Here is a 26212-nt window from a genome sequence, read left to right as displayed (position 1 = left end):
GTCCCCACCCGCTGCCCCCCTGCGCCTCCGGCCCCCGTGCCCAGCGCCAGGAGCCCCGATCCCTGCCCCACGGGCCCCGTGCCCAGCCCTTCGCTGCGGCCCCTCGCCCGCCGGGGGGGGGCACTGCCGGGGGGCTCCGGGGCAGCCCCACGCGCGCGGTCCCGATCCCACGTGCGGCGGCGCGCCGAAGCCCTCCCACGTGCGCTCCCGGGACGGGGTCCCTGCGCCCCCGGGGGCAGCCGGCGCCCCCCAACTGCCTCGCGGCCGGGGCAGGGCCTCGGGGAGCCCCGCTGAGACCCCGTGCAGCTCGTGACGCGGCGCGGGGCTGCTGCGCTGGGGCTGCCCTGCCCTTTGCCCGGGCTCTGGGCGCTGGCCCGGCTCCCAGCACCCGGCTCCCGGTGCGGCCTCCCGCCGCCCCCGCGCGGCCCCGGGAAGGGGAAACGGGAAGCGGGAAGGTCTCGCCGGCAAATCCGGCCCCGCAGGCAGCCGCGCGGGATCGGCACCGGCCTGCCCGGCCCGGCGCGCCGCGACTCGCCCGGCCGGCACCCTGGTGCGGGCAGCATCCGAGCCCGCGGGGCCTGGCTCCATGGGGCCCCTTTGGCGCAAGGCCCGGCGCCGTGGGGCCCGTTGGCACGAGGCCTGGCTCTGTGGGGCCCGTCGGCGCGAGGCCTGGAGCCATGGGGCCCGCTGGCATGAGGCCCAGCGCCGTGGGGCCCGCTGGTGCGAGGCCCGGCGCCGTGGGGCCTGGGGTCCGCTCTGCCCGGCGCCCTGGGTCGGGCCGCGGAGGCGCCACGCGGTGCCGCCCCGGGGTCCCCATCCCGCGCCCCGGCGCCCTGCCCGCCCCGGCGCCCCCGGGCACGAGCGGGTTACTGGAGCCGGCTCAGGTGCGGGGATGAATCAACCTCGGCGAGGGCGTGCGCGTCCCGCCTGCGCCTGCCGGGAACGGGCCGCCCCACGGCGCCGGGGCGCGGCCGCGGCCAGTCGGCACCGCCGAGACCCCCCGGCGGGGCAGCGGGGTTGGGGCGGCAGCACCGCGCGGGTCCCGGGCGAGGGGGCCTCCGTCCCACGTCCCGGCGCGGCCACCTCCGCCTCCACCTCCACCCTCCTCCGACGGCGCTCTCCTCTCCCCGCAGGCGCACCCATCCCGGGATGCGGCGCGCTGGGGCCCCGCGGCACCGCTGGAGGCCGGGGGCGGGCGCCGGGCGGAGGATCCCCGCGGCGGCGGGCGGCGCGCGCGGCGCCTGAGCATGCCGCCGTCGCCCCGCGGGCCGGCGCAGCATGGAGGGCGCCGGCAGCCTGCTGCGCGGGAAGCCCTTCTACTGCCGCGAGTGGGCCCTGCAGCGGCTGCAGCAGAGCCTGGAGCGCCGCGGCGGCACCGGCGGCGGCGGCACCGGCGGCGTGCTGCTCACCGGCGGCCCCGGCTGCGGCAAGACGGCGCTGTGCACCGAGCTGCTGTGGCCCACGTCGGAGGCCGGGCGGCGGGCCCGCCTTGGGGCCCGCGCGCTGGGCTGGCACTTCTGCCAGGCGCAGGACGCGGACACGCTGTCGCTGCGGCGCTTCGTGCTGGGGCTGGTGCGGCAGCTGGAGCGCTGCGCCCTGCTGCCGGGCTACCGCGAGGCGCTGCGGCGGCCGCCCGCCCAGGCCGCCCTGCAGCCCGGCGAGTGCGAGCGGGACCCTGACGAGGCCTTCAAGAGGTGAGGACCGCCGTGCCCGCGCGGCGCGGTGACCGCCCTGCCCCAGGGCTCGGCCCCCACCGGGAGCGGGACACCGGCACGGCCTCACGCGCCCCGTTTCCCCCAGGGCCGTGCTGCTGCCCCTGCTGGACCTGTCGCCGCCGGCCCAGCCGCTGCTGCTGCTGGTGGACGCCCTGGACGAGGGGGTGGCGACGCCCGAGGGCGAGGGGAAGCCGTCGGGGCGAAGCGCTACCATCGCCGAGCTCCTGGGGCGGCACCATGCCCTGCTGCCCCCCTGGCTGCTGCTGGTCTGCTCGGCACGCAGGCACAGCAAGGCCCTCGCCAGGAGCTTCACCGGTGCGCGGGGCCGCGGGCACGGCGCGCGGTGGTGGGGCTGGGGACGTGGACATGGGGCATGGTGGTGGGGCTGGGGACATAGACACAGGGCACAGTGGGGGGGCCAGGGCGCAGACACGGGGCATGGTGGTGGGAACAAGGACACGGGGCATGGTGGTGGGGCTGGGGGCAGAGATGGGTCGCAGTGGTGGGGCCTGGGGGGGCAGACATGGGTCACAGTGGTGTGGCCAGGGGCACAGAGATGGGTCGCGGTGGTGAGCCTGGGGACCTGGACATGGGGCGCGGTGGTGGGGCTGGGGGAGCAGAGATGGGACGCAGTGGTGGGGCTAGGGACATGGACACAGGGCGCGGTGGTGGGGCTGGGGACGTGGAGATGGGATGCAGTGGTGGGGCTGGGGACATGGAGATGGGGTGCAGTGGTGGGGCTGGGGCACGGATACAGGGTGCGGTGGTGGGGCTGGGGACATGGAGATGGGGCGCAGTGGTGGGGCTGGGGCACGGACACGAGGCACAGTGGTGGGGCTGAGGGGGCTGACACAGGGTGCAGTGGTGGGGCTGGGGACGTGGACATGGGGCATGGTGGTGGGGCTGGGGGCAGACACAGGGTGCAGTGGTGGGGTCGGGGACACAGACACGGGGCTCAGTGGTGGGGCTGGGGACCTGGACATGGGGCACAATGGTGGGGCTGGGGACCTGGACATGGGATGCGGTGGTGGGGCTGGGGGATCAGAGATGGGACGCAGTGGGTGGGGCTGGGGACATGGACACAGGGCGCGGTGGTGGGGCTGGGGACGTGGAGATGGGGCATGGTGGTGGGGCTGGGGACGTAGACACAGGGCGCGGTGGTGGGGCTGGGGATGTGGAGATGGGATGCAGTGGGTGGGGCTGGGGACATGGACACGGGGCGCGGTGGTGGGGCTGGGGACGTGGAGATGGGATACAGTGGTGGGGCTGGGGGCATGGAGATGGTGCGCGGTGGTGGGGCCAGGGGCGAGGAAATGGGGCACAGTGTTGGGGGCACGGAGATGGGGCGCGCTGGTGGTGCTGCGGGATGAAGGCCAGGTTGGTGGCGGGGAGGGGAGTGGGGGCAGGCCCGCCGTGGCAGGAGGGGACGTCTGAGCGCTCGGTCCTGCCCCCAGGTTTCCGGCGCGTGTGCCTGGACGACCTGCGGAAGGCGGCCATCGTGCGGGACGTGCAGCAGTACATCCTGTGCCGGCTGGACCGGGAGCCCGCCCTGCGGCGGCACCTGACGCGCGAGACCGCCGAGATGCTCAACCAGCTGCACATCAAGAGCAACGGCTGCTTCCTCTACCTGGAGCGGGTGCTGGACGGCGTCGCCGCCGGCTCCATCGTCCTCCGGGAGATCCGGCACATCCCCGGCACCCTCAACGGCCTCTACCTCTGGCTGTGCCAGCGCCTCTTCCCGCGGCCGCTCTTCGCCCGCGCCCAGCCGCTGCTCAACGTGCTGCTGGCCGCCCCGCGGCCCCTGCGCCCCGCCGAGCTGCACCAGGCGCTCTGGGCGCGCCGCGCCGGCCCCAGCTGGGACGACTTCCAGCAGCTCCTGGAGGCGCTCGCCACGGTGCTCGTGGACGGCCCCGGCGACACCAAGCTGCTCTTCCACGCCAGCTTCGCCGAGTGGCTGCTGGACGTCAAGTACTGCACGCAGCGGTTCCTGTGCAGCGTGGCCGACGGGCACGCCTCGCTGGCCCTCAGCGCCACGGCGCGGGCGCCCCAGCTCGGCCCCCGCGAGGTGCACGGCCTGGCCCGGCACTTGCTGCGGGCCGGGCTGGGGCTGGAGCCGTGCCACCTGGCGCTGTGGCTGGTGTGGCACGGGGCGCCCCTGGCGCGCTGCCTGCAGGCCGACCCGCTGGAGCCCGAGGTGCTGCAGCTGCTGGTGCTGGCGGGGGCCTGCGTGGGCGAGCCGGGGGCGGGCGGCGCCGGGGCCGGCCCCTCGCCCTCGCCCGGCGTGCTGCGCCGGGCGCTGGAGCGCGAGGACTCGGTGCGGGTGCTGCTGGAGAACGGCGCCAGCGCCAACCAGCGCGACGCCAGCGGCAGGACGCTGCTGGCCAGCGCCGCCCACAGCGGCAACCACGACGTGGCCAGCCTGCTGCTGGCGCGGGGCGCCGAGGTGGAGGCGCCCGACCGCGGCGGGCAGACGCCGCTGACGCTGGCCGCCCGCCAGGGCCACGCCAAGGTGCTGCAGTGCCTGCTGAGCCACGGCGCCGGCGTCAACCGGCCGGACCAGGAGGGCTGGACCGCGCTGCGCTCAGCCGCCTGGGGCGGGCACGCCGAGGCCGTGGCCACGCTGCTGCGGGCGGGCGCCGACGTGGACGGCGCGGACGCCGAGGGGCGCACAGCGCTGCGGGCGGCCGCCTGGGGCGGCCACGAGGACATCGTGCGGACGCTGCTGCAGCACGGCGCCCGCGTCAACCGCGCCGACACCGAGGGCCGCACCGCCCTCATCGCCGCCGCCTACATGGGCCACCACGAGATCGTGGAGCTGCTGCTGGCCCACGGGGCCGACCCCAACCACGCCGACGCCGACGGGCGCACCGCCCTCTCCGTGGCCGCCCTCTGCGTGCCGGCCAGCCGCGGCTACGGCGACGTGGTGAGCTTGCTGCTGGAGCACGGCGCCCACGTGGGGCAGCGCGACCGCGACGGCCTCACCCCGCTGCTGGTGGCCGCCTACGAAGGCCACGCCGACGTGGTGGAGCTGCTGCTGGAGGGCGGTGCGGACGTGGACGAGGCGGACGGCGCCGGGCGCACGGCGCTGCTGGCGGCCGCCTCCATGGGCCACGGGGCGGTGGTGAGCACGCTGCTGTTCTGGGGGGCCGCCGTGGACAGCGTGGACGAGGAGGGGCGCACGGCGCTGGGCGTGGCGGCCGCGCAGGGCAGCGAGGCCGTGGTGGGCGCGCTGCTGGAGCGGGGGCTGGACGAGAACCACCGCGACGCCCTGGGCTGGAGCCCGCTGCACCTGGCGGCGCTGGAGGGCCACGCCGGCGCCTGCGCCGCGCTGCTGCAGCACGGCGCCCGCATCGCCGAGGCCGACCCCGACGGCCGCCTGCCCCTGCACCTGGCTGCCCAGGAGGGCCACTGCCCCTGCCTCCGCCTGCTGCTGGAGAGCCGCTCGCCCGTGGACCACCGCGGCCGCGACGGGCGCACGGCCCTGGCCGCGGCCGCCCTGCGGGGCCACCGCCCCGCCGTGGAGATGCTGCTGCAGCACGGCGCTGACCCCAACGTGCCCGACGCCGAGGGCCGGCCGCTCGTCTACCTGCTGGTGCTGGAGGAGCGCCCGGCGCTGGCGGAGCTGCTGCTGGAGCACGGCGCCGACCCCGAGGGCCGGGACGCCCAGGGGCGCACGGCGCTGCACGTCTCCTGCTGGCAGGGGCAGCTGGAGGCGGCGCGGCTGCTCCTGCGGCACGGGGCAGAGGTGGACGCCCTGGACGCCGAGCGGCGCTCGGCGCTGCACTCGGCCGCCTGGCAGGGCCACGCGGGCGCCGTGCGGCTGCTGCTGGACCGCGGCGCCCGGGTGGACCAGGCGTGCAGCCAGGGGGCCACGGCGCTGGGCATCGCCGCGCAGGAGGGCCACGCCGAGGTGGTGCGGGCGCTGCTGGAGCGGGGCGCCAACCCCTGCCACGCCGACAGCTACGGGCGGACGCCCACCCGCGTGGCCGCCCGCCGGGGCCACGCCGCCATCCTGCGCCTGCTGGAGCTGCACGGGGCCCCGCCAGCGCCCGCCTCGCCGCCCCGCGCCGCCACCGCCGCCGCCACCCCGCGCCGCTCCTCCGAGGGCTCCGGCAGCCCCGCGCCCAGCCCGCCCGCCGCCCCCGGCGGGGGCCGCAGCCCGGCCTCCGCCTCCCCCGCCTCCACGGCCGGGCGCTGCCGCTCCCCGGCCTCCGGCGCCTCCCTGCAGAGCTCGCGGGGCTCCTCGGCCGCCACCGCCTCCACCCGCCACTCGCTGGCCACGGCGCAGACGGTGCCCGTCGACAGCCTCAGCTTCACCCAGCAGCTGCAGCAGCACTCGCTGCCCCGCAGCCGCAGCCGCCCCGCCACCCCGGCCCTGCCACCACCGCCGCCTCCCGCCGCCCCCTCGCCCGCCCGGACCCCCAAGCACAACGGGCTGCACCAGCCCCTCATCTCCATCACCACGCTGGACCCCCAGCTGCACCTCAAGCAGGCGCTGAAGCTGCAGTTCGAGGGCCCCACCTGCGGCTACGACTACAAGAAGGAGACGCCGCTCTGAGGGTCCCACGTGGGTGCCGGTGCTGCACCCGGGCCGGGGGCCCCGCGGGAGGGCGCAGCCCCACGCTGGTGCTCCGGCTGCAGCAGGTGCTCGGAGTGTGGCGCCGCATTCGGGACGGAGCACTGGGCCCGTGCCCCACGGCGAGTGGGGCCCAGTGTGCGGCGACGGGGGGTCGCTGCGCAGGGGGCGACTGGCTCCCCCCAGGCTGCTGCCCCCACGGCGTCCCTGGTCCAGCCAGGGCCCTGCCGGCACCCTGCGGGCATGGGGTGACACCCTGCCCGGGATGGGGCAGAGGGGCTGCCAGGCGCTGCCGTGGGGCAGGGGCAGCCTGCGCCTCCCCCATCACGCTGGTGCCACCGCTGGCCTTAGGCGGCCGCCGCGGCTGAGCCAAGTTCCACCGTGGGGCCAGGCCCACTGGGGCGCCCCGGTGGTGCCCCGCGCGCGGTGCCGCGGGGGTTTGTACAACACAAATAAATGCCACGAGCTGCCACAGCCTCCTCCCTGTGCGCCATGGGGGGGCGGTGTGGGGCACGGCGTGGGGTGTGCCGTGGGGCACACCATGGGGTGTGCTGTGGGGCAGGATGGGGCGCGCCGTGGGGTGCGCCATGTGGAACGGTGTGCGCAGCCGAGCCTGGGGACAGGTGACACGGCCCGGGTGCAGCACTGCCCTCCGTGGGGCGCTGGCTGTGCCACGCCATGGGGCAGGGCAAAGGGGGCCAAGCTCGCACCGGGGGACCGGTGCTCCACTGCCCCCTGCTCCCCACTGACCCTGCCCCGTGCCCCCCCATCTGCCGGCCCCCCCCACCACCGCCCATGTGCCCCATGGCACCTGCACCGCACTCCTCAGTCCCTCCTGCACCCCACAGCACCTGCCCCACACCACATCCCCACCCCAACTCTCCACCACTGTCTCCTGCCCCAGTGCTTCGCCCCCACCTGCTCTGCACCCCTGCCCCCCCCGTCGGGGGGGGGGCCCTGCTTGGGGGTCCCAGGGAGGGTTGGGGAGGGCTGGCAGGGAAGGGGGCAGGAGACAGGGGGCCAGGCCCCCACCGGCCCCTGCCCCCAGGGAAGCGGCCGTTCAGCCGGCAACCCCGGCAGGCGCTCCACGCCGCTGCCACCGCGCCGGAGCCTCCGCAGCGACTCCGACAGCGAGGCCGGAGCGCCCCAACACAGCCGGAGCGAGCGCCGGCACATCCGCGTCCCCAGGCGTCCCCACGCCGCGCGCCAGGCCGTGCCCTCGACCAGAGCCTTTATTACAGAAGGGCTTTTACACAGCACAGACACACGCCGCCCTCCGCATGCACCGCCCCGGCCCCCGGGCCCTGCCGCCCCGGCCCCCGCCTGCCCCACGCGCCCCCCCGGCAGGGGCTGCCCCCGTGGCAGGGGCCAGGCAGGGGAGCCGCTGGGTGTTGCATAGAGAGGAGGCGGGTGGGTGACGCCAGGGAGCCCGGCGCGGGACAGGGGACGGGACGCCGCGCAGCGCCGGGGACCCGCTGAGCCCCCGGGCCAGGCCAGGGGGGCAGCGGGGCGCCGGGGGGGCAGAGCCAGCCTGTCCCAGTGCCGCGGCCGCCCCGACGCGCCCCGGGCAGGGCCCAGCCCCGAGACGCCCCAGGGCCGCGCGCGGGGCTGCACAGGGTCCTGCCCTGCAGTCCCCGGCGTGGCGACCGGCACTCGCCCCTCCGCCGGGCTGCCCCAGCGGCGGCAGCACGCAGCGCGGGCCGGGCGGCCAGGACAGGGCCCCCGGGAAAAGGGCTGCTCCGCACCCGGCCCCGGGGCACCGCCGGGCTGGGCTCCGAGCGCACGCGGGGACAGGCAGCGGACAGTCTCCTTTATACATATTGCAACAAGTTCTCAGCAAAACATTCATCCCCAATAAATTAAAAAGGTCCGTGTCCTGGGCGCAATTAAAAAGGCGACTGCCGGAGGGGGGTCACTCCTCGGGGGGCTCCGTCAGGAAGGGCGAAGTGACCGCGTGGGCCTGTGCGATGGCCGCCAGCTCCTTCAGGAACTCGCTGAAGATGACAGCGCAGTAGACGGCGTTCTTGACGCGCAGCGCCTCGTTCTGCTTCTCGGCCGAGCTGCGGAAGAGGGAGGCTCCGGCGAGCGCGTGCATCACCTGCCCTTCCCGCATGTGCTGGAAGGCGAGCTGAGCCGCCTGGCGCGCCCGCGTCGGGCTGTTGGTGTGCCGCAGGATCAGCTCCCCGATGGACGGCTTCCGGCTCTTCACTGCGGGGACGGAGCGGTTACCCGGGGGCAGGCCGGCCCCAGCCTCCGCACGCCACAACGCGCAGCCCCCAGCCCTCCTCCGTGCAGCTCCCCAGCTCTCTGCATCGCCCCCCAGCCCTCCGTGCAGCCCCTGCCCCACTCGTGGTCTGACACGATGGGGCAGGTGCCCCGGCCCGGGCCCAGCCCCCGCCGGCCGCGCAGGACTCCCCAGCCCTACCCAGCGTCTCCGAGCGGCGCAGGGAGGGCACCGCGCTCTGCGTGTCCGACCAGTCCAGCTTCCCCCGGGCGATCAAGTACTTCTTGGCTTTGAAGAGCAGAGCAGGAAAGTCCTCCTGGCTGGCGGCAAAGCTTTCGATCTTGTTCTTCACGGAGCCGAGGACCTGCGGGAGGCGGGAGCAGCGTCACGGCAGCCCCCGGGCAGAGCAGGCACGGGGACCCAGGGGAGCGATGCCCCACATGCAGTGGGGCGGCACCATGCAGAGAGCTGCTCCAGCTCCCCCGTGCCCCAGGCCAGGCAGCCGGCCAGATGTCCCCGGCCCGACGGCCCAGCAGGACTCCAGCAATCCCGTCCCGGCCTCGGAGCCGCCCAGCCCGGACCCAAAGCAGCCAACATTGGGCTCAGGCGCGAGCCATGGGGCAGCGCCCCGCAGGGAGACGGGAAGGGGAAAAGGCCCAGCCACCCCGAACCCAGAGTGGGATGGGGAAGGGGGCAGCAGTGCAAGGGACAGGAGCGTCCGTCACGTACCCACCTCCAGGCAGGATGGGACGGCAAGAGCTTGGGAAGCCCCAGCTCCCTGCCAGCAGTGAGACCTGCAAGCCCCAAACACCCCCACGCCGGTGCCTCCCGCCGCCCCGGGCGCTACCTGGAGCAGGGACTTGACGCTGGGCTGGAAGACCATGTTGGTGTTGAGCAGGAAGGAGCGAAGCAGGGGCTGCGGGTAGCAGGCCAGCTGGGCCACCAGCCCCGTCAGCAGGAAGTTCACGTAGAGCGAGTTGTGCAGCATGTTCTCCAGCTTGCTGAACAGCACGGTCACGAAGGGGCCTGTGCGGGGGGACAGGGTGCAGGCGCCCGTAGGGACACGGCCACCCACCCCTCCCAGGAGCCTCTCGCCCCCCCCCCTGCCCCGCAGCACGCACCGTGCCGGCTCCGTCCTCGAGGCACAGCCCCTCCAGCCCCGCAGCAGGCTGCAGACAGCCCTGCCCAGGTCCCGGCAGCCCCCCCGCGGCGCGGCGGTGCCGGCGGCTCTCACCTGTGAAGGGCTGGCTGGGCGGCTGCCCCAGCGTCCGCAGGGGGCTGACGACGATCTGGGACAGCGGGTCCAGCGCCCGGGGCAGCGCCCGCGACGAAGCCTCCCCGGAGCCAGCCGGAGCCTCGCTGTCGGGAAGGGAGGCGAAGCTCTCGTAGACCTCCTCCTCCTCTCGGGACAGGGGGGCGTCGGGCGCGCGGGGCTGCTCCTCCGGGCTGGGGGCCGCCCCGCTCCCGTTCTTCATCTCAGCCTCGATCTCCCGCAGCTCCTCCGTGAAGGTCTCGATGCTGACGCTGGCGCCGTTGGGCTCGGCCGGCACCTTGGCCAGCAGCTCCTCTATCAGCGAATCCACCGACTGCAGCGGCTCCCAGCCCGGGGGCTGCGGCCGGTGGGCCGGGGCGGGAGCGGGCTCCGGAGGGGCCGCGGCCCCGTTCTGCGCCAGCGGCACCCGGTGCTCCAGCTCGGGGGGCCCCTCGCCCTCGCCCTGGGGGCTCCTGCGCACCTTCTTCACGGCGACGTCGCCCTCGGGCCGGTTCGGCTCCGCCAGCCCGTGGGCCCCGTTCACCAAGGTCCCCGAGTCCTGGGCGTCAGGGCTGGGCATGCCCGCGCGGGGCTCGCCGCTGCCGGGGGCCGCCGCCAGCCCCTCCGCAGCCCCCTCCTCCGGCAGGCCCCGCTTTTTAGTCCGCGGGGTGGGGGGCCCCGGCGGCCGCGGGGCCCTGAAGTAGTCGGGGCTGAGCGGGAGGGCGCCGTCGGGTGCCGGGGCCAGGCTGCCCGCGCTGGGCTCCTCGCCGTCGTACGGGGCCGACCAGACGCGGCAGGCCCAGACGCAGCGGTCGATGCTGAGCCGCGCGTCCCGCAGGTATTCCAGGTAGTTCCTGTCCAGCTCCGACACCTCCTCCCACCTGGCTGCCCGGTGGCAGGGGCTGCCGGACGGCGTGCCGGGCGAGCGCGGCGCGGGGCTGGCCGCCTCGGGGCCAAAGCTCTGCTGGCGCATGAAGAAGGAGAGGCGGGACGGGGTGGAGGGCTTCGGCACCGTCACCACGGAGGACGTGTCCACGTTGGGGCTGCCGTGGCCTGCGGGCGACGGGAGGGAAGGAGCGATTAGAGCGGAGCAGCGCCGGGGAGGGCGGCAAGCGGCGCTCTGCGGCGCTGGCCAGGGCCGGCGGGTCCCAGCACGGGGGTGCCCCACAGGAGCCCAGCCACGCGGCCCAGCGAGCCCCCGCAGCCCCAGGCAGCAGCGAGGCTGCTGCTGGGCCGCGCGCAGCGGCGGGGACCGGCGCCGTACCCTTGGACCAGGCCGCGTGCTCCTCCTCGCGGTCCGGCGGGGGCAGGCTCTCGGGGCGGCAGCATCGCGGGATGAGGGACAGGAACTTGGCGGCCGTCTTGCCGTAGATGTCCAGGTCCCTGACAGCCCGCTTCTGGCTGAGCATGACGTGGCTGCAAGGCAGCAGGTACCTGCGGGGAACCGCAGGGCTGCACATGTGGGGCTGCACGTGCCCAACGCGAGGGAGCACCACGTGCATGGGAACGGGACGCAGCTGGGGCAGGGGGGGCACAACCAGACCCCCGCCCCGGTACCTCCTCCTGCAGGCCTGTCCCGGAGGGGACGCCGCCCTGGGGTCCTCCCCACACCGCAGCTCTGCAGCCGCAGGACAGCCCGCGCTAAACTTGGGGAGCCCCGGGGTGCAGGGCTCAGCCGGGCACAGCGGGGCCGCAGGGTCCCGTGCCAGCACACGGCACCGCACAGCCCTCGCGGCTCCTGGGGCGCAGGACCCGGCACCCAGGGCTCGCTGCAAGGCTGCGGGTGACGGGGCTGGGCCACGTCCCGAGGGAGCCTCCCCGGGGCACGGGTCAGCCCTCGCGCCTGGCTGCAGGCTCGGGCCGAGCCCGGCACGCGCTGCAGGGCGGGTTACCTGAGCACCAGCTGCAGCATGACGTCCTCGCAGTTGAGGCTGAGCAGGGTCCGGAAGAGGCTCAGAGACACCATGCAGAGCTGCGGAGAGAAAGGCGGTGAGGGACGGGCAGGGCCCCGGCAGACGGGCAGGGGGGCGGCTGGCCGGCAGCAGGCCCGGCGCCTCTCACCCGCGAGTTGCTGTTGATGCGGCCCACGAGGGTGTCGAGGATGGTGCTGTTGTCGTGCCGATGCAGCAGGACAAAGCGCAGGAAGGTTTTGAGCAGGGCCATCTCGCTGACGCTGCGCAGGAACAGGTCCAGGTAGGCCGTGCTGGCGATCATCTCCTCGATGGAGGTCTACAGGCAACGGCAGGCTCAGCGCGGGGCTGGGACCGCGCGGGGCACCCCGTGCATGTGCAGGGGCGCCCTGCAGGGCCCCTCCACCCGCCCCACGCGGGCAAACACGAGCAGGAAACCTCCTCCCGAGCACACAGGAGCGGGCACCGAGGCGTCGGTGAGGAGAGGGGCCACCACGCGATGCAGGCAGCCCGGGGCACCTCCCTGCCCTGCGCCTCAGAGGTCCCTACCTTGTGCAGCGCCGGCCCCATGACGGGCACGAGGAAGCCGTTATGGACGTAGTCCACCAGCTGCTTCTGGACAAGGGGGTGGGCGACCTGCAGGGCACAGAACATCAGAGCAGGGCCAGGCCAGGCTGGACCGCGGCCCCCCAGCCCAACGGGGGGCAACGGAGCGGGAGCCGCCGCAGCCTGACCTGGATGACGGCGTTGCAGAACTCCAGCGAGTTCATGAAGAGGACGAGCGAGGAGACGCCGATCCAGTCCTCGCGGCGCAGGAAGTGCCAGTCGTCCCCCCTCACCTCGATCTTGCGGGGCAGAGAGGAGTACAGGGCGCTCAGGCCCGTGGCCAGGACCTGGGGACACAGGCACTGAGCAACGCCGCGCGGACCCGCACCCGGACAGGGCCAGGACGCGGGGCCCCGGCAGCGGGAGCACGGACTCCCCGGAGCCCCACGGCCAGCTGTGCCACCATCCCTAGGGCAGGAGAGCGTCTCCCGGACCTGCTTTCCCTGCCCACCAGGAGCCGGTAGCACGGGGCAGCTCTGCACGGGGACCGTGCCCCTCGGGCCCCCTGCAAGCCCCAAGGTCGCCTCCAGGCACAGCCATCCCCCACTGCGGCCCAGCGCCATGGCCCATGCGGATTCATCCGCATCCGGTTTGTGGCAGGGCCGGAGCTATGTTTTGCTGCAGCAGGGCAGGATGGAGAGCGGCAGGGGCAGGATGGGCAGCCAGGGCAGCAGGAAGCAAAGCCGGTGCTGGCCGCTGCTGCGCTCCCCCAGGTCCCCCATCAGCACGCGCCGTGCCGCGCGGGGCCCCGTGCTGACACCAGCAGCATCCCCTGGAGCCTCGGATCCAACCAGCCTCCTCAAAATCCCATGGGGAAAGCTGAGCCCAGGGAACAGCCCCCTCCACCCCAGTACAAAGCAGGGGAGCTTTGCTTAGAAACTAGGCTCTACGTTCCCTGCTGTCCCCAACCTGCCGCCAAGCGCAGCATCTCCGGGACCTCCCTGCTCCAAGGGCACGGAGCTCCCCAGCCACAAGGGCAGGATCTTCTGTCCAAGGCCGCCCGCGGCTCCTGACCGAACAAGCTCAACCCTGCATGTGCAGCAGAGGCCCAGGGACCACTCCAGGGAGCGACGCATCGGGTCGGGTCAGCCCAGCCCTGCCACCCCGCGCAGCCCCGCGCCGCCCCGAGCCTTACCGGGCAGAAGTACGAGTTGTCAGTGATGGACTTGGCCACGGCGTGATTGCTGGCGGACATGGCCATGATGAGCAGCAGCGCGTCCCTGGCCTGCTGCCCGAGGACACCCTCGTGGTGGATGAAGGGGATAAGGAGGGAGAATATGATGAGGTTGGCGGGGCCCTGGTCCGTGTGGCTGTGGAAGAAAAGCTCCAGGATGGACGGCTCCTTGGCCACGGAGACGCAGAGCTGGTTGAGCAGCAGGACGAGGCTGTTCTCCAGCAGGGACGAGGTGGGCTCCGCGCACAGGCTCAGCAGCCGCAGCAGGGGCGTGAGCACGGGCTTGTGCTGCAGCAGGGGCTGGCGGGCCTGGCTGATGAGCATCTCGTAGAGCTTGAGCTGCTCCACTTTGCGCTCCTCCGTGAGGTCTCCCTGCAGGTGCCAGCACAGCAGGCGCTCCAGCAGGTTCTCCGACACCACGAACTCCAGGATGGGCCCCATGGCCGACTCGCCCCGCGGCCGGTCCTCCGCCAGCAGGTTCAGCATCTGGTAGGTGTTGTTGCGCACGGCGCTGAGGTCGTCGGGGGCCGGCTTGGAGCCTCGCTTCTCCAGGATCCGCAGGACCTGGGGAGAGCGGCGCCGAGTGCCACGAGGCGGGGAAGGCGGCGGCGGCGGAGAGCAGCCCCGCTCGGGGCCTCATCCCTTCTCGCCAGCCCCGCGACCGCCCGGGGCTCACCTGGGACCAGTGGTTCTTGAAGACCATGAGGCAGGTCTCGGGGTCGGCCGTGACGGGGCTCTGCAGGCTGACGCTGCGGGTGGCCCTGTGCCCTGCCGCCCGGGGGTTCAGCTTGCTGAGCCAGCTCATCCTTTCCATGGGGAGGGCGGAGGCCCAGAGGCAGGCGGGGGAGCCGAGGGGACGGGTCACGGGCAGCGGCGGGGCGCCCCGCCGACGGATCCCGATCCGACTGCTGCCTGGCGGAGCCGCAGGGGCACGGCGGGGCGGCCGGTCCGCAGGGCCCCACACTCCATGCTGCTGCCACCCCGGCCTGGGCTGCGGGGAGAGAGCGCGGAGCTCAGAGCCCAGGGGGACGCAGGCGCTGCCGGGCCCCTCCGCCGCAGCGTGCCCAGCACCCCGGGGAACGGGATGCCAGAGCGAGGGCAGCGCAGCCGGCACAGCCCGTGCCTCACGCCAGCAACGCCCTGGGGACGCGCAGCATCGTTCTGGCTCCCCCTCCGCGCCAACGCGTCCATCCTGTCCCCGGCCCCGCTGCACGGCCTCCGCTCCCCCGGCACGGCTCCTGCCCCGGGGCCCTGGTGCGACGCAGCCGGTGAACACCCCAGCGCCGGTCCTGGCGCTGCAGGAGCCCCTGGAGCATCGCCCACCTCCGCTCTGCCAGCGAGGCCTCGTTGGGCCCCGCTCGGCCCCCGGGAGCTGGGAGCAGCACCCGTCCCACGGTCGCCTATCCGCCCGCATCGCCTTTGGCTGGCGAATCCTCCCTCCCGCAGGAGGGAGCTGGGAACCTGCAGCCCTGCCCAGAGAGGACACCCCTCGTCCCGCGAGCGCCACACTGCTGCCGGCGCTCCCTGCCCTCGGGCGCCGGCCACCCGGCCGGAGCGGGCAGCTCCAGGAGCGAGAGGGGAGCGGGAGCCGAGCCCCAGCCCGCGAGAGGGGGCCGGACCCCCCCAGCGCTCGGAGGGGAACGCAGGCAGGCAGCAAGGCCGCCTGCACGCCAGTGTTTGTCTTGGAAATGCCGGCAGGGCCGCGGCCCCGCCAACGCCTGGCTGCGAGCGCGGCTGCGGCCGGCACAGGGAAGGGGGAAGGCTCCCAGCCAAGGAGGAGCCGGTGCTCTCTGACGAGCCGGTGCTCCCTGCCGAAGGGAACAAGCCGCGGCTTGTCCGAGCCCAGACACACGGGCAGAGCCGGAGGCAGCCCGTCGCGAGCCCCGCTGTCCCGGGCGCGGAGCTCCCCCGTGGCCGTGAGCATACGCGTTACCAGCCCGGGACGTGACTACCAGGGAGGAGGGCGAGAGGCAGACGTTCCTGGCGCGGGGGCCACCTCAGGCCCCCTTGGCACGGGGCCCCGGGCCGGCGTCCCCGCACACCTGCCTCCCCAAAAGCCGCGGCCCGCAAGCCCGCAACGCAGGAACCGGCGCCGTGAGACGCCTCGGGCCAGGCCGTTCTTCTCCAGCCTCCCCGCTACCTTCCCCCGGGCGGGCGTCCAGCTCACTGGTGCGACACGCAAGCGCCGCCACCGCCGGCCGGGACGGGGGACCCAGGGAAGCGTCGCGGCAGGTCACGCGGGGACAAGCTCCCAGGCAGGGCTGTCAGCAGCACCGGGCGGTTAGGAAACAGGCCGTCGGGAGCAGCCCGTCACAAGGACGGGTCAGCGGCCACGTTGCCGAACGCCACGAGCTCAGCTGCGGCCAGGTCACCAGGGGAGGAGCGAGCCCCGGGACAAGTCCTCGGAGGCTGGGAGAAGCCGCGGGACGACGCACGTCCGCTGCCACGCTGGGGCTGGCGGGGCAGGCGCCGACCCCGCGCCGAGGTCCGAGCTCCCAGAAAGACGGTGCCGCGGTGCGGCAGGGCTCCGCGGCGCGGGCGCGAGGGCGGTCCTGGCCCCAGCGAGTGGGCGAGAGCACGGGCGGGCCAGGCAGGCAGGGAGAGCGCGGGGAAGAGACCGCGCTGCCGCCCCCGTCCCCGCAGCCCCTCGCGCCCGAGCGCAGCTCCCCGCGCAGCCTCGACGGACCTCGCGCCCTGCTCCAGGCCCACGCAGATGCATCCGGCGCCGGCTCCGCGCAGGGAGGAGCGCGGCAGCGGGACAGGGCGGAGCGAGCCCGCCATCATACCTACGTGAGCAGGGACCTCGGGCGGCAGCTCCCAGGTCTTGCACAAGAGCCGGCGGCGGCAGCCAAAAGCCGACGGCTTCGCCCAGAGCCGAGACGCGCGCTCCGGCAGGCGGTGCCAGGTCCTGGGCGCTCGCCCAGGACGCCGCAGCTTCTCCGAGCCCCTGAGCAGGGGCCGGCAGCTCTGCTGGGCTGTGCTCCAGGCGCAGCCCAGGACGCTGCCCTCGTGGCGGGAGGCGCGGGGATCTCCCGGCCGGAGCCCGGGGCTCGGGAGCTGGTGCCGGCGCCGCGAGCAGGACGGCTCCCTCCAGGAAGGAACCCGCTCAGCAGGGCCGGCACCGCAGGCTGGGGCCGGCGGCTGAGCCGGCCAGCACCCGAGGGACAAGGAGAGCACACGGCGAGCGAGGCTGCCCGGGAGGTGGGGACGGGGAAGACGAAGTGCGGGTGTGCCGGGGCAGGAGGAGGCTCCTGGCCGCGGGCCCTTCCTCCACACCCAGCTCCGCACTTTGAACCCGGGGAGCCGGCTCGGCACGCGGCGCCGCTCGGCAGGGCCGCCACCTGGCGCGCCTCCCGCCTCCCTCGGGCCGCGCTCCCCACCCGGGATGTCGCTCCGGGATCACGGGGAGCCTGCCAAGGCTCAGGCAGGGGGCACCGCCGCAGCTGCTGGGGGGGGCACGGGCAGCCCCCGGTCGGGGAGCAGCCCTGCGTGCTTCCCCTCCGCGCGCCAGCCCGGAGAGCCGTGTGCTCCCACGCCAGCTCCCATGCCCTGGGATCCCTGGCCGGAAGGGCAGAGCCGGGCAGCGGCACGGCACGGGTTCCCCCAGCGGAGGGGCATCAGGGACAGGGCCGCTGCCAGCCCTTCTACCAGGGAGCAGGGATGCCCACACGCCCCTTACACAGCTCTTACACGGCTTTGCTCTCCCAGCTCGGTCGGCACGTCCACCCCGTCCTCCCCAGCAGCTCGGGGCGGGGGGGGAGCGCTCCTCCCCACCCCAGACCCACGAGGCGGCAAACCCCCGCGCACGCCGTCCCGCGCAGCGCTCCCGCCGCCCACGGCGCCGCCGCGGCACCTCTCCCCGGCACATCCTCCCTGCGCCAGCCCTGCAGAAAGGAAGCCGGGGTGGCGGCGAGCCCGTGACAGCAGGCTGTCATCAGAACCACAGTCGCTATCTTGGGATGCGCGGAACAGGCTGGGATAATCTTATCTTCAGCCTGCTCGGCTCGGGAGAGGCCTTGGCTGGGGCGCTGATCCAATTCCTCAGCATCCCGGTGCCGAGCGAGACACCGACCACGGAGAAGGGAGCAAGCGGGCGCCCAGCAGCCGAGGCGCCTCGCAGCGGGCAAAGCAGGGCGGACGCTGCTCCCCACCCCGCCGCGGGCAAGGGCCGTGCTCCGAACAGCGCGAGGGCAGCCCCTGCCAGGACGAGGGCGTTTCAGCCCGGAGGAGGGCGAAGGCGGAGGAGCGGCTCCCCAAGGTCTCCGGGAACGGGCGAGACGGAGCTGGGCAACGCGACGCAGCCGCAAGCACGGAGCGGGCGAACGGCGAGGCTCAAGGCCCGGCCTGGCTCCGCAGAGCTGCGCAACCAGGTCCTGCAGAAGCAGCCAGGCGCCGGCACAGCGGAGCGAGACCGCTGCTCAGCACGCGCAGGAGAAGGAGGCCTTCAGGCAGGCGCAGCCCTCCTCCCTGCGACAGGATTCGGGGGCAGGTGGAGGAGCTGATGACCCGGGCGGCCACCGGGAAAGGGCAGGCTGCCCGGCGAGCTCCTGTAACGCACCAGCTGGAGTCTGGGCAGGGAACGTGGGCAGACCGCGCCAGGGGAGGCTCCTCCGCGCTGGAGCCGGACCCGAGGGAGGAACCGGGTGAGGACAAGGTGGAAGACAGCTCAGGGGGGAGCGACCTGGAAACAGCTCGCCGTCCCAGAAGGAAGCGAACCGCGCAGCAAGCCGGGCCAGCGGCGGGCTGCAGCGAGGAGCTGGAGGGCAACTCGCAGGTAGGATCCCGAGGGCTCGAGCACAGCAGGAGAAAGCGGTTAAAGCAGCGAGCAGTTCCTCAAAGGGAAATCAAGTGTCGCAAACACGAGCTCGCCTGATGCAAGGGGCCGAGGGGAAGCGCAGCACGAGGCCAAGTCGTGAGCGTCGCGGCCCCAACCAAGGCAGCGCGCAGGAACGAGACCCGGGGCAAAAGTGGGGACAGGACAGCACAGGCAAAGGCCCCAGGGGCAACGCGTCGAGGGTGCGGGGGCCACCGGCAGCGCTGCGCTGGCAGATCTTCAACCCCCCCACAACAGGCTGGGCACCGGACGATACGTCAGATAACGCCGAGACCGCTAGAGCGCAGAACGTCGTCTTTCACGTCAGCCCCCCCCAAAAGGGCCGGGACGGCCGGGTGATGAAGCCTCAGCCTTTAGGGAAAGGCGGGGAAATCCAGCCTCGTGATTCCTCCGCACCGAAGGAGCTGGGCCCAGAGCGAGAGCGAGGTGCCGGCAGCAGGCAGGGGCAGAGCGCAGGGCAGCGAGGGCCGGGCAGTGCCGGCGGCAGGCGCCGTGCCTCGCGGCTGCAGCTCCCTCGCGGGAAGGGCGCTGCTCTCCCAGGCGCCTCGTCACGTCTGGGAAGCGCGTGGCCGCCGCTGCCCCCGGCTCAGGACAAGTCCCGCAAGCAGGCGGAGACTCCTCGGAGCGCCTCCTCGGGGGAGAAGCGCCCGTTCCCGAGCGCGACAGTCCGGAACCGCAGCGCGCGGCACGGAAGGGACGGGCACGGGGTTGGGGGCCACGGCAGCCCTCGCCCCCCCGGCACCTCGCCGGCACCCCCCGCGCCCGCGTCCCAAGCTCCCCTGCAGCGGCCGGGGGCACGCGGCGCCCCACGTGCTCCCGCCCGCGCCGTGCAGATGGCGCGACGTGACTGCGAGGGAGCCGCCGGGGCTATTTATAGAGCCCCCTCCTCGCCCCGCACCCGCTGCCAGCGCTCGGGACCCGGAGCTGCTCGGCCCAGCACCGAGCGTGGTGCCAGCCACGGCCCCCCATCGGCCTCGCGCGCCCGCCAGCCCCGGCACCGGGGCAGAGCCGCAGCCCCGCATCGGCCTCGCATGCCTGGGCCAGCCGCCAGCCCCAGGCGGCAGCAGCGCTTCCCTGCCCTGCACGAACCGGCTCCAAGCGGCGCACGGAAAGCTTGACAGCTCGGAAAGTCCGCGCGAGCAGCCCCAGCACCGTGAGTCACAGCTGCTGCGTTCCCAGCGGCCCGGCCCCGCCAGAAATAACCCCTGCCGGCTGCCAGGCTGCAGGAGCTGCCGGGCAGCCGGCTCCGGAGTGGGGCCGGGGCAGGGCGCGCATGCCGAGCGTGCCGGCGGCGCTGCGAGCGGGGACCCCTCCCCGGGCCGGCAGCTCCGGGAGCACCGCTGGGCAGCACGGCCCTCTGCACCCGCAGGGGACGAGGCGGATGCCGGCCGGGCCTCATCCACAAGCATCCAGCCCCGCCACTCCGCGCAGCTCCACATCCCGGACAGGCCCGGGACAGCGGCACAGCTCCGGCCTCCAAGCTCTGCTCACGAGGGCACGCGCCCCCGCCGCGGGCAGCCTGACGCCCTGCACGCAAGTCACGGCCATCCGGCTGCTCTGCGCAACGTGGGCAGCGTGTGCAAACCCGCAGCTTTGCGAGCACCGGCGCAAAGCTCGCGCGAGTCACATCAGCCAGGAGAAGGACCACCCCGAGAGCTCGGGGCACTGCCTGGGGAGACGCCTGGGACCGTCTCACAACCGAGGAGGGCGCCGAGGCCAGGAAGAGCTCGCCACAGCGCAGGAGGTGGCCTAAAGGGGAAACGAAAGCAGCTATTAAAGCGAGCCCGAACCACAAAAGAAAAAGGGAAAAGAGGAAGTCAACAGCAGCAGACCTAGGAGCAGCAGGATTGGTAGAAAGCCGATACGGAAATTGGGAGGATAATTCTCAGGCAGCAGTCTTGAGGACTTTTCAAATACGTTACGAACGAAAAGAACAAGTCCAGGGCTAGCTGAATATAACGTCGTCAGCAATAATGCAGAAGGAGGCAGATGTATTCCCTGCATGTATTTTAGGAACCAGCCAGATGTATTTATATCATACAATGATAAGCTTCCCATTCCGACATGGGTGAAGCTTTACTGCAGTTACTATAGTTAGACCTTGCTAAAAATCAACATATCCAGACATCTTGTGCCAGCGTTTTAAAGAGCGCGTCAAGAAAGCACTAGCCTGCCCATGCTGCGTCGCAGGAAAAACAGGGCTTTAAGGAAGGGCCAGAGGAGTCGGGCTGGAGGGACGATCCGGGTGGCACGCGCCGCGGCGCGGCACCAGTCCCGGACCCGCTAGCGACGTCTGCTGCAGGACGCCGACGGAAGGAGGACAGTGCGAAGCCTCCAACCTGAGGTTACGGAAAATAGATCTTTTTGGGCTAAAACGCTCTCTGATGAGACTGCAGGTTTGGTGGAGAAAGACAACAGGGCGGACATAAGACGCCGCTTCCTGGAAGACTTTTGACTTGGCATCACGTGGCGTTTTGATTAAGAAATTAAACGCGGTGAAACCTGCTTGGGGCACACGACAGGGACCGACACGTGCCAAGGGAGACGCCAGGCGGGACAGTCGGCAGGAGCGCCAGCCGGGGAGGGTGTCGGAGGCCTCGTCCTTCTCGTCGCCAGCCCCCCGCGACACCTCCGCGGCCAGCAAAGCGTGCGGACGGCAGAGGAGAAACCCAGCCCAGGGACGGGCACCGGCGCCACAGAGGCGCTGCAGCCGGCGCAGGGTCCCGCCGGAGCCCCCGAGCGGGGCGGCGATGCCCGAGGAGGGTGCAGCACGGAGGCCCCCCTCTTGCCTTGCTCCGATGCACCGGTGTCCAGGCTGGCGCTCCCGCTCCAGCAAAGCGGACGCCAGGCGAGCGAGGGCTCGGAGCAGCCCCAGCGGAGATCAAAGGGCTGGAAAACCTGCTTTTCATGAGGGACTTGAGCAGCTCAGTCTGCGCATTGAAGAAAAAATTATAGGGCGGCCTCATCCCAGGGAAAGTTTCTCTTGGAAAACAGAAATTTAACAGTAAGGGCTCCTCAGCCCAGCAGACAAAAGCAAAACACAAACCACAGGCCAGAGTTGAAATGCAAGAAATTCGGAGCAGAAATAAAACACATCAAGGTCTGTGGGGGCAGCTCATTGCCCAGAGCGCCGCCGCAGCCCAGGCGGCTCCCCATGCAAGGGTCACAGCCCTCCACGGATAACGGAGGGCGATCCCAGCAGCCGGAGCCCGGCTCGGGGTCGCCACAGCTTCCCTCCCGGCCCCGTGGCCAAGCCTGGCCCTCTGCAGCATCCCCCGCCTTGGGGCTCGGGAGAGCCCTGCAGATGCCCAGCCGACGCCGCAGCCTCCCCAGGGCTGGAAACGCCTTTCCTGGCACTGCCGAGAGCGGGAGCGGGGTGGAAGCGTTCACCAGCACACGGGACAGGCAAAGCGGAGCCGGCAGCGTCTCGCGCGGAGGAACGGTCCGAGTTGCACAACAGGCGCGACGGCGGCAGCCCCTTCGCTGGGTCAGCAAGGGTCCGTGCGGTCACAGCAGCTCCGCGCCCAGCTCCAGCCACGCGCAGCAACCGCAGCCCAGGACAGCAAGAGCCGACGGGAGGCCGGACACCCAGGGGAAACAAGGACAGGGATGCTCGGGACGTGGCCTGCCAGCCTCGGTCCCCTTATCTGCAAAGGCCTCCGGCTCGGCGGCACGAGGTGCACGGCGCAAAAGCCCTCGGACCGCTGCGCCCTGCCTCCCGCCCGTGACCCCGCTCCCGGGGCTGTGACAGCCACGCGCAAGGCAAGGGGACCGGCCTGCACCGACCGACGCCGTCCTGCACCCGTGGTCGGAGCAGGTCCACCGGGACCCTGCACACGCCGGAGCAGCGGTGCAGGAGGCAGAGCCAGCCCAGTTGCACAGGGCAGAGCCGGCGCTCGAGACCCGGCTCCGGGCTCGCAGCCGTGTTTGCACTGGCACACGCCGGCTCTGGCACGTGCCAGCCCTGGCAGGCACCCAGGAACCACGTGGAACAGAGGGCCGGGAGACGACAGCCGGGAACAGCCTGCGCGGCCGGCCAGCACTGCGCCCTTGCACGGGGCGAAGCCGGCCCAGCGCTGCTCGCGAATCCCTCCCCGACCTCAGGGGAAGCACACGCTCCGGCACACAGGGACAAAGTCCAGACACCGGGGGGACGAGGGAGTTCCCAGACACACCGGCCCCCAGGTCAGCCCAGGCCCGCAGCCCGCGGTGGCCTCACCCCGGGCGCTGCCTCTGCCCCCAGAGCCGGCGGCGGCACCCGAAAGGGTCCCAGCAGCCGTGGGGAAAGCAGCTCCGGGGAGGCGCTCCGTCCTCCCTCCGTGCTGGTGCCGCGGACAAGTCACGGAGGGAGCGGTGCCCCTGAGGGCCTGGACCCTGCACATGGGGGCCTGGACCCCGCCGGCCTCCAGCTGGCACCGGGCTCGTCCGGCTCTGCCCCAGGGAGCAGCCACAGGCGCGTGGCCGCAGGCTCCGACACCCCACAGCGACCTCCAGTTCCCACAGCCGAGCATCCGCCAGCGGCCCGGCCCGCGGGGCCGCACCTGCATGAAGCCACGGTAGAGGGGCACGAGCCGGCGCCAGTTCCCAGCTCGGCCAGCACGACTCCTGCACTGCAAGCACACCCCTAACTGGGTCGCTACACCCCCCTGGGGCCTTGCGTCCCAGCACGGGCGCTCCGGGGCCGGGCCCCCTCACGCCTCCAGGCTCCCGGCCCCAGCAGAGCCGGCAGCGCTCCCGCAGGCGCCGGCAGCCGGCGTGCCGAGGGGCCAGACCTGCGCCCAGCACCGCCGAGGGCCAAGCAGTAGCAAAGCGCATCAGGCGGGGAAAGGCCACACCAGCGTCACGGCACCTGGCCGATGACGAGGGCTCCAACTGAATCAAATCCCCGAGGCTTGCCCACGTCCAGCACGGGGACCCTGCGGGGGTGCAGAAGGCTCTGCACACCCGTAGCGGCGGGATGGACAACGGATGCAGTGGCGGGACGTGGCAGCTTCTCCTGGAGAGTCTCTTCAGATGTTGGCCAAACAGAAGGCTCTTCACATCCGCAGCGGCGGGACAGCGAGGATGCTGCAGCCTGGCCGCAAACAGCTTCTCCTGGAGAGTCTCTTCAGATGTCGGCCGGACAGAAGGCCCTTCACATCCGCGGTGGCGGGATGGCGAGGGTGCTGCAGCCCAGCTGTGCACAGCTTCGCCCAGGGAGTCTCTTCAGATGTCGGGTGGACAGAAGGCTCTTCACATCCGCAGCGGCGGGACGGACAATGCGCCCTTGGTGCCGGCCTGGCAGGCAGGCTGGCCGCTGCCCCGGCCCAGCGAGCGCCCAGCACACATGGCGCCCCACGGGCCAGTCCGGGGCTGCCGGCTGTCCGGGATCGCCTCAAGTAGGACGACGCGAGGGACCGGCACCCCGTCCCGGCTGGGCACAGCTCCCGCCCGCGTGGGGCGACCGCCGGCCACAGTGGGAGCTGGCCAGCCCTGGCTGCAACGCCTGCGGCACCGGGCGCAGCAGGAGACGAGCGCACGGCCCAGCCCGGCAGCGCCCGGCTCTCACGGCGCGGTGCGGCACGCGGGAGGTCACCGAGGGCAGGGTGCTCCCGAGGGCACGTGTCCTGCCCCAGGCGCGCCGGCAGGGAAGCGGCGCCGTGGGGACACCTCTCTTCGGCCGCCAGCCGGCCCCCAGACCCGTCCCCCAACCTCACCCCGTGCACGGCAGGCCTTCCCCCCCCCCCACGCCTCCCGAAAGCCCAGCGCAGAGCGCCCCGCACACCCCCTGCTCCGAGAGCCTCCTACCTGGGATCCGGGTGGTGGGGGGGTCCCGTCCTGTCCTGTCCTGTCCCGTCCCGTCAGCACCGCAGCTGGGGGAGAGGAGCGAGGCGTCACCGCAGAGCCGAGCCAAACCGGGGGAGCAGCGGGCCGGCGCCCCAGGGCTCCGCGCAGGGAAGCGCTCCCAGGAGGAGCACGGGGCAGCCCCGCTCCCGGGGGGGGGACGCAGGGAGCGGAGAACCCGCCGGGGGGGGGGGGGCTCGCTCAGGGCACTGAGGCACGGGGTGCCGGGACCCACAGGGCGACACGACACCCCCGGGCCCCCACTCGGGACACCCACCCGGGTCACCCCCAGCCCCGCACCCGGGGGGCACCCGAGCCAGGACACCCGCGGGGCCCCGCGCCGGGGACATCCAACCCGTGACACCCGCAGGCCTGCACCCAGGGCCCGCACCGGGGACACCCCCCACCCGGGGACCCCCACCCGGGTCACCCCCGGGCCTGCAGCACGGCCCGGCACAGCCGCCCCGCACGCCGCGGCCCAGGAGGAGGCGGCGCGGCGCCGAGGCGGCCGCGGGCCCGGCGCAGGCGGCACAAGGGCACCGGGCGCGGGAGCCGCCGCCGCCGCCGCGGCCCGGCTCGGCCCCTGCCCCGGCTGCGGGGGCCCGGCGGGTCCCCCCGGCGGCCCGCACCGGGCGCGGACCCCGCAGAGGAGGCCCCCGGCGCCGCGGCCCCGGACAACCCCGCGCGAGCGCCGCGCCCGGCCTGGGGCCCCCGCGGGCCCGGGCACCGCGTCCCCGGGCACCTTGCACCGGGGCACCGGCCGGGCCCTGCTCGCGGCACCCAGGCCGGGCTCCCCCCGCCGCGGCTCCGCGCCGCAGGCCGCGGCCCCGTCCCCGCGCAGCGCCGCCGCCGCCGCCGCTCACCGGCCGCCTCCCGCGCGGGCCCCGCGCGCCCGCCGCCATCTTCCCGCCGCCGCCCGCCGCCGCCGCCGCCGCGCCGGCCACGCCCCGACCGCCCGGGCCCCGCCCCCGGCCCGCCGGCCCCGCCCCGACCGCCCGGGCCACGCCCCCGGCCCGCCGGCCACGCCCCCGCTCTCGCGCCCCTCCGCTGCGCGAAGACCACGCCCCCGGCCCGCCGGCCACGCCCCCGCGCCCGTGCCTGCGCCCGGGGGCGGGGCCGCGCTGACGGGGCGGGGCCACCCAGCCACCGTTGCCGTGAGGAGAGGGCGCATTGGCTGCGCCGCGCGGGGGCGGGGCCAGAGGGCGGGGCCAGGTGGGGAAAGGGTTGGGGGGGGGGCTGCGGCGGGCGGGCATCGGGCGCTGCGCGCGGGCACAGCCCTGCACTGGGCACTATCCCTGCACAGGGCCCTGGGCACCGGGCACAGCCCTGCACCGGGCACTATCCCTGCACAGGGCCCTGGGCACTGCTCGGGCACTGGACACGGCCCCTGCATCGGGCAGCAGGAACTGCCCTGCAGCGGGCACAACCCTGCATGGGGTCCCAGGCACAGCCCTGCGCTGGGCAGTGGGAACTGCCCCTGCACCAGCCACAGCCCGTGCACCAGCCACCCAGCATCACCCCGGCACCAGCACCGGGAACTGCTCGGGCAGCGGGCAGTGCCCTGCACTGGGCACCGGCACTGAGCACTGTGCACTGGCACCAGGCACGGGTGCTGCCCTGGCACCACCCCTGCACTGAGCACCAGGTGTCGGGTACCTAGAACCGGGCATTGCCCCTGCGCCGGGCCTTGGCACCAGGTATCGGGCACCAGGTACTGGGTGCTGGGCGCTGAGCACGGCCCCTGCCCCGCACCGGGCACTGGGCAGTGCTGGGGGCACCCGCTGCCTGGCCCCGGCACCGCTGCACAGCTCTGGCACCGCTGGCCCTGCGGCCCACGATGCCGGTGCTGGCGCGGGGTCTGCATGGCCCCGCATGGCCCCAGCACCCGCACCAGCACCTCCAGCTCCACCCGGCCGTGCCCGAGCTCCGGCCTCGGGGGTTCCGGCACTGCTCCCTGCTCCCTCACACCACCCTTCCTGCCCGGCACAGCCCGCGCCCAGGCAGGGCATCCCGGAGCCGGCAGCTGCCTCCAGAGACCGGCGCCGCCCTCGGCGCGCGGCGGGCGCAGGTGAGCCGCCGTCCCCGGGGCCCGCCGTTG

General features: G+C 73.8%; 2 protein-coding genes across 4 annotated transcripts; one reads left to right on the top strand and one right to left on the bottom strand.

The window, feature by feature from the left end:
• The first annotated feature begins 1197 nt into the window (after positions 1 to 1197).
• LOC136991053 (ankyrin repeat domain-containing protein 50-like) lies at positions 1198 to 6302 on the top strand. Its single transcript, XM_067289539.1, has 3 exons — positions 1198 to 1694; positions 1801 to 2030; positions 3170 to 6302. Exons 1-3 carry the CDS (start codon positions 1279 to 1281, stop codon positions 6271 to 6273), a joined length of 3750 nt encoding a protein of 1249 aa, XP_067145640.1. The 5' UTR covers positions 1198 to 1278; the 3' UTR covers positions 6274 to 6302.
• A 1211-nt stretch (positions 6303 to 7513) lies between these two features.
• FHIP1B (FHF complex subunit HOOK interacting protein 1B) lies at positions 7514 to 25017 on the bottom strand. Of its 3 annotated transcripts, XM_067302392.1 has the most exons (13): positions 24978 to 25017; positions 24079 to 24143; positions 14134 to 14448; positions 13419 to 14021; positions 12412 to 12570; positions 12227 to 12313; positions 11829 to 11996; positions 11660 to 11739; positions 11032 to 11201; positions 9750 to 10820; positions 9363 to 9541; positions 8717 to 8879; positions 7514 to 8499 (listed from the first exon to the last, which is right to left on the bottom strand). In XM_067302392.1, the coding sequence occupies exons 3-13, from the start codon at positions 14269 to 14271 to the stop codon at positions 8204 to 8206; spliced, it is 3114 nt and encodes a 1037-aa protein (XP_067158493.1). In that variant the 5' UTR covers positions 14272 to 14448; positions 24079 to 24143; positions 24978 to 25017; the 3' UTR covers positions 7514 to 8203. The 3 variants fall into 3 exon arrangements, with proteins under 3 accessions (XP_067158493.1, XP_067158560.1, XP_067158414.1); XM_067302459.1 differs by lacking the exons at positions 24079 to 24143; positions 24978 to 25017 and adding an exon at positions 17148 to 17176; XM_067302313.1 differs by lacking the exons at positions 24079 to 24143; positions 24978 to 25017 and having other exon boundaries at positions 12412 to 12522; positions 14134 to 14354.
• Positions 25018 to 26212: the final 1195 nt, after the last annotated feature.

Source organism: Apteryx mantelli, chromosome 1 (assembly GCF_036417845.1).
Source record: "Apteryx mantelli isolate bAptMan1 chromosome 1, bAptMan1.hap1, whole genome shotgun sequence".
Lineage (NCBI taxonomy): Eukaryota > Metazoa > Chordata > Aves > Apterygiformes > Apterygidae > Apteryx > Apteryx mantelli.
This window is presented reverse-complemented; position numbering and strand designations above follow the sequence as displayed.

Excerpts from the sequence above, each read along its gene's own strand:
- LOC136991053 (XM_067289539.1), top strand. The coding sequence starts at position 1,279 with ATGGAGGGCGCCGGCAGCCTGCTGCGCGGGAAGCCCTTCTACTGCCGC. Across the intron at positions 1,695-1,800 it reads CCTGACGAGGCCTTCAAGAG|GGCCGTGCTGCTGCCCCTGC; the intron begins GTGAGGACCGCC and ends CGTTTCCCCCAG. Across the intron at positions 2,031-3,169 it reads CCTCGCCAGGAGCTTCACCG|GTTTCCGGCGCGTGTGCCTG; the intron begins GTGCGCGGGGCC and ends TCCTGCCCCCAG.
- FHIP1B (XM_067302392.1), bottom strand. The coding sequence starts at position 14,271 with ATGGAAAGGATGAGCTGGCTCAGCAAGCTGAACCCCCGGGCGGCAGGG. Across the intron at positions 12,571-13,418 it reads ACAACTCGTACTTCTGCCCG|GTCCTGGCCACGGGCCTGAG; the intron begins GTAAGGCTCGGG and ends CTGTGTCCCCAG. Across the intron at positions 8,500-8,716 it reads GCGCCGCTCGGAGACGCTGG|TGAAGAGCCGGAAGCCGTCC; the intron begins GTAGGGCTGGGG and ends CCGTCCCCGCAG.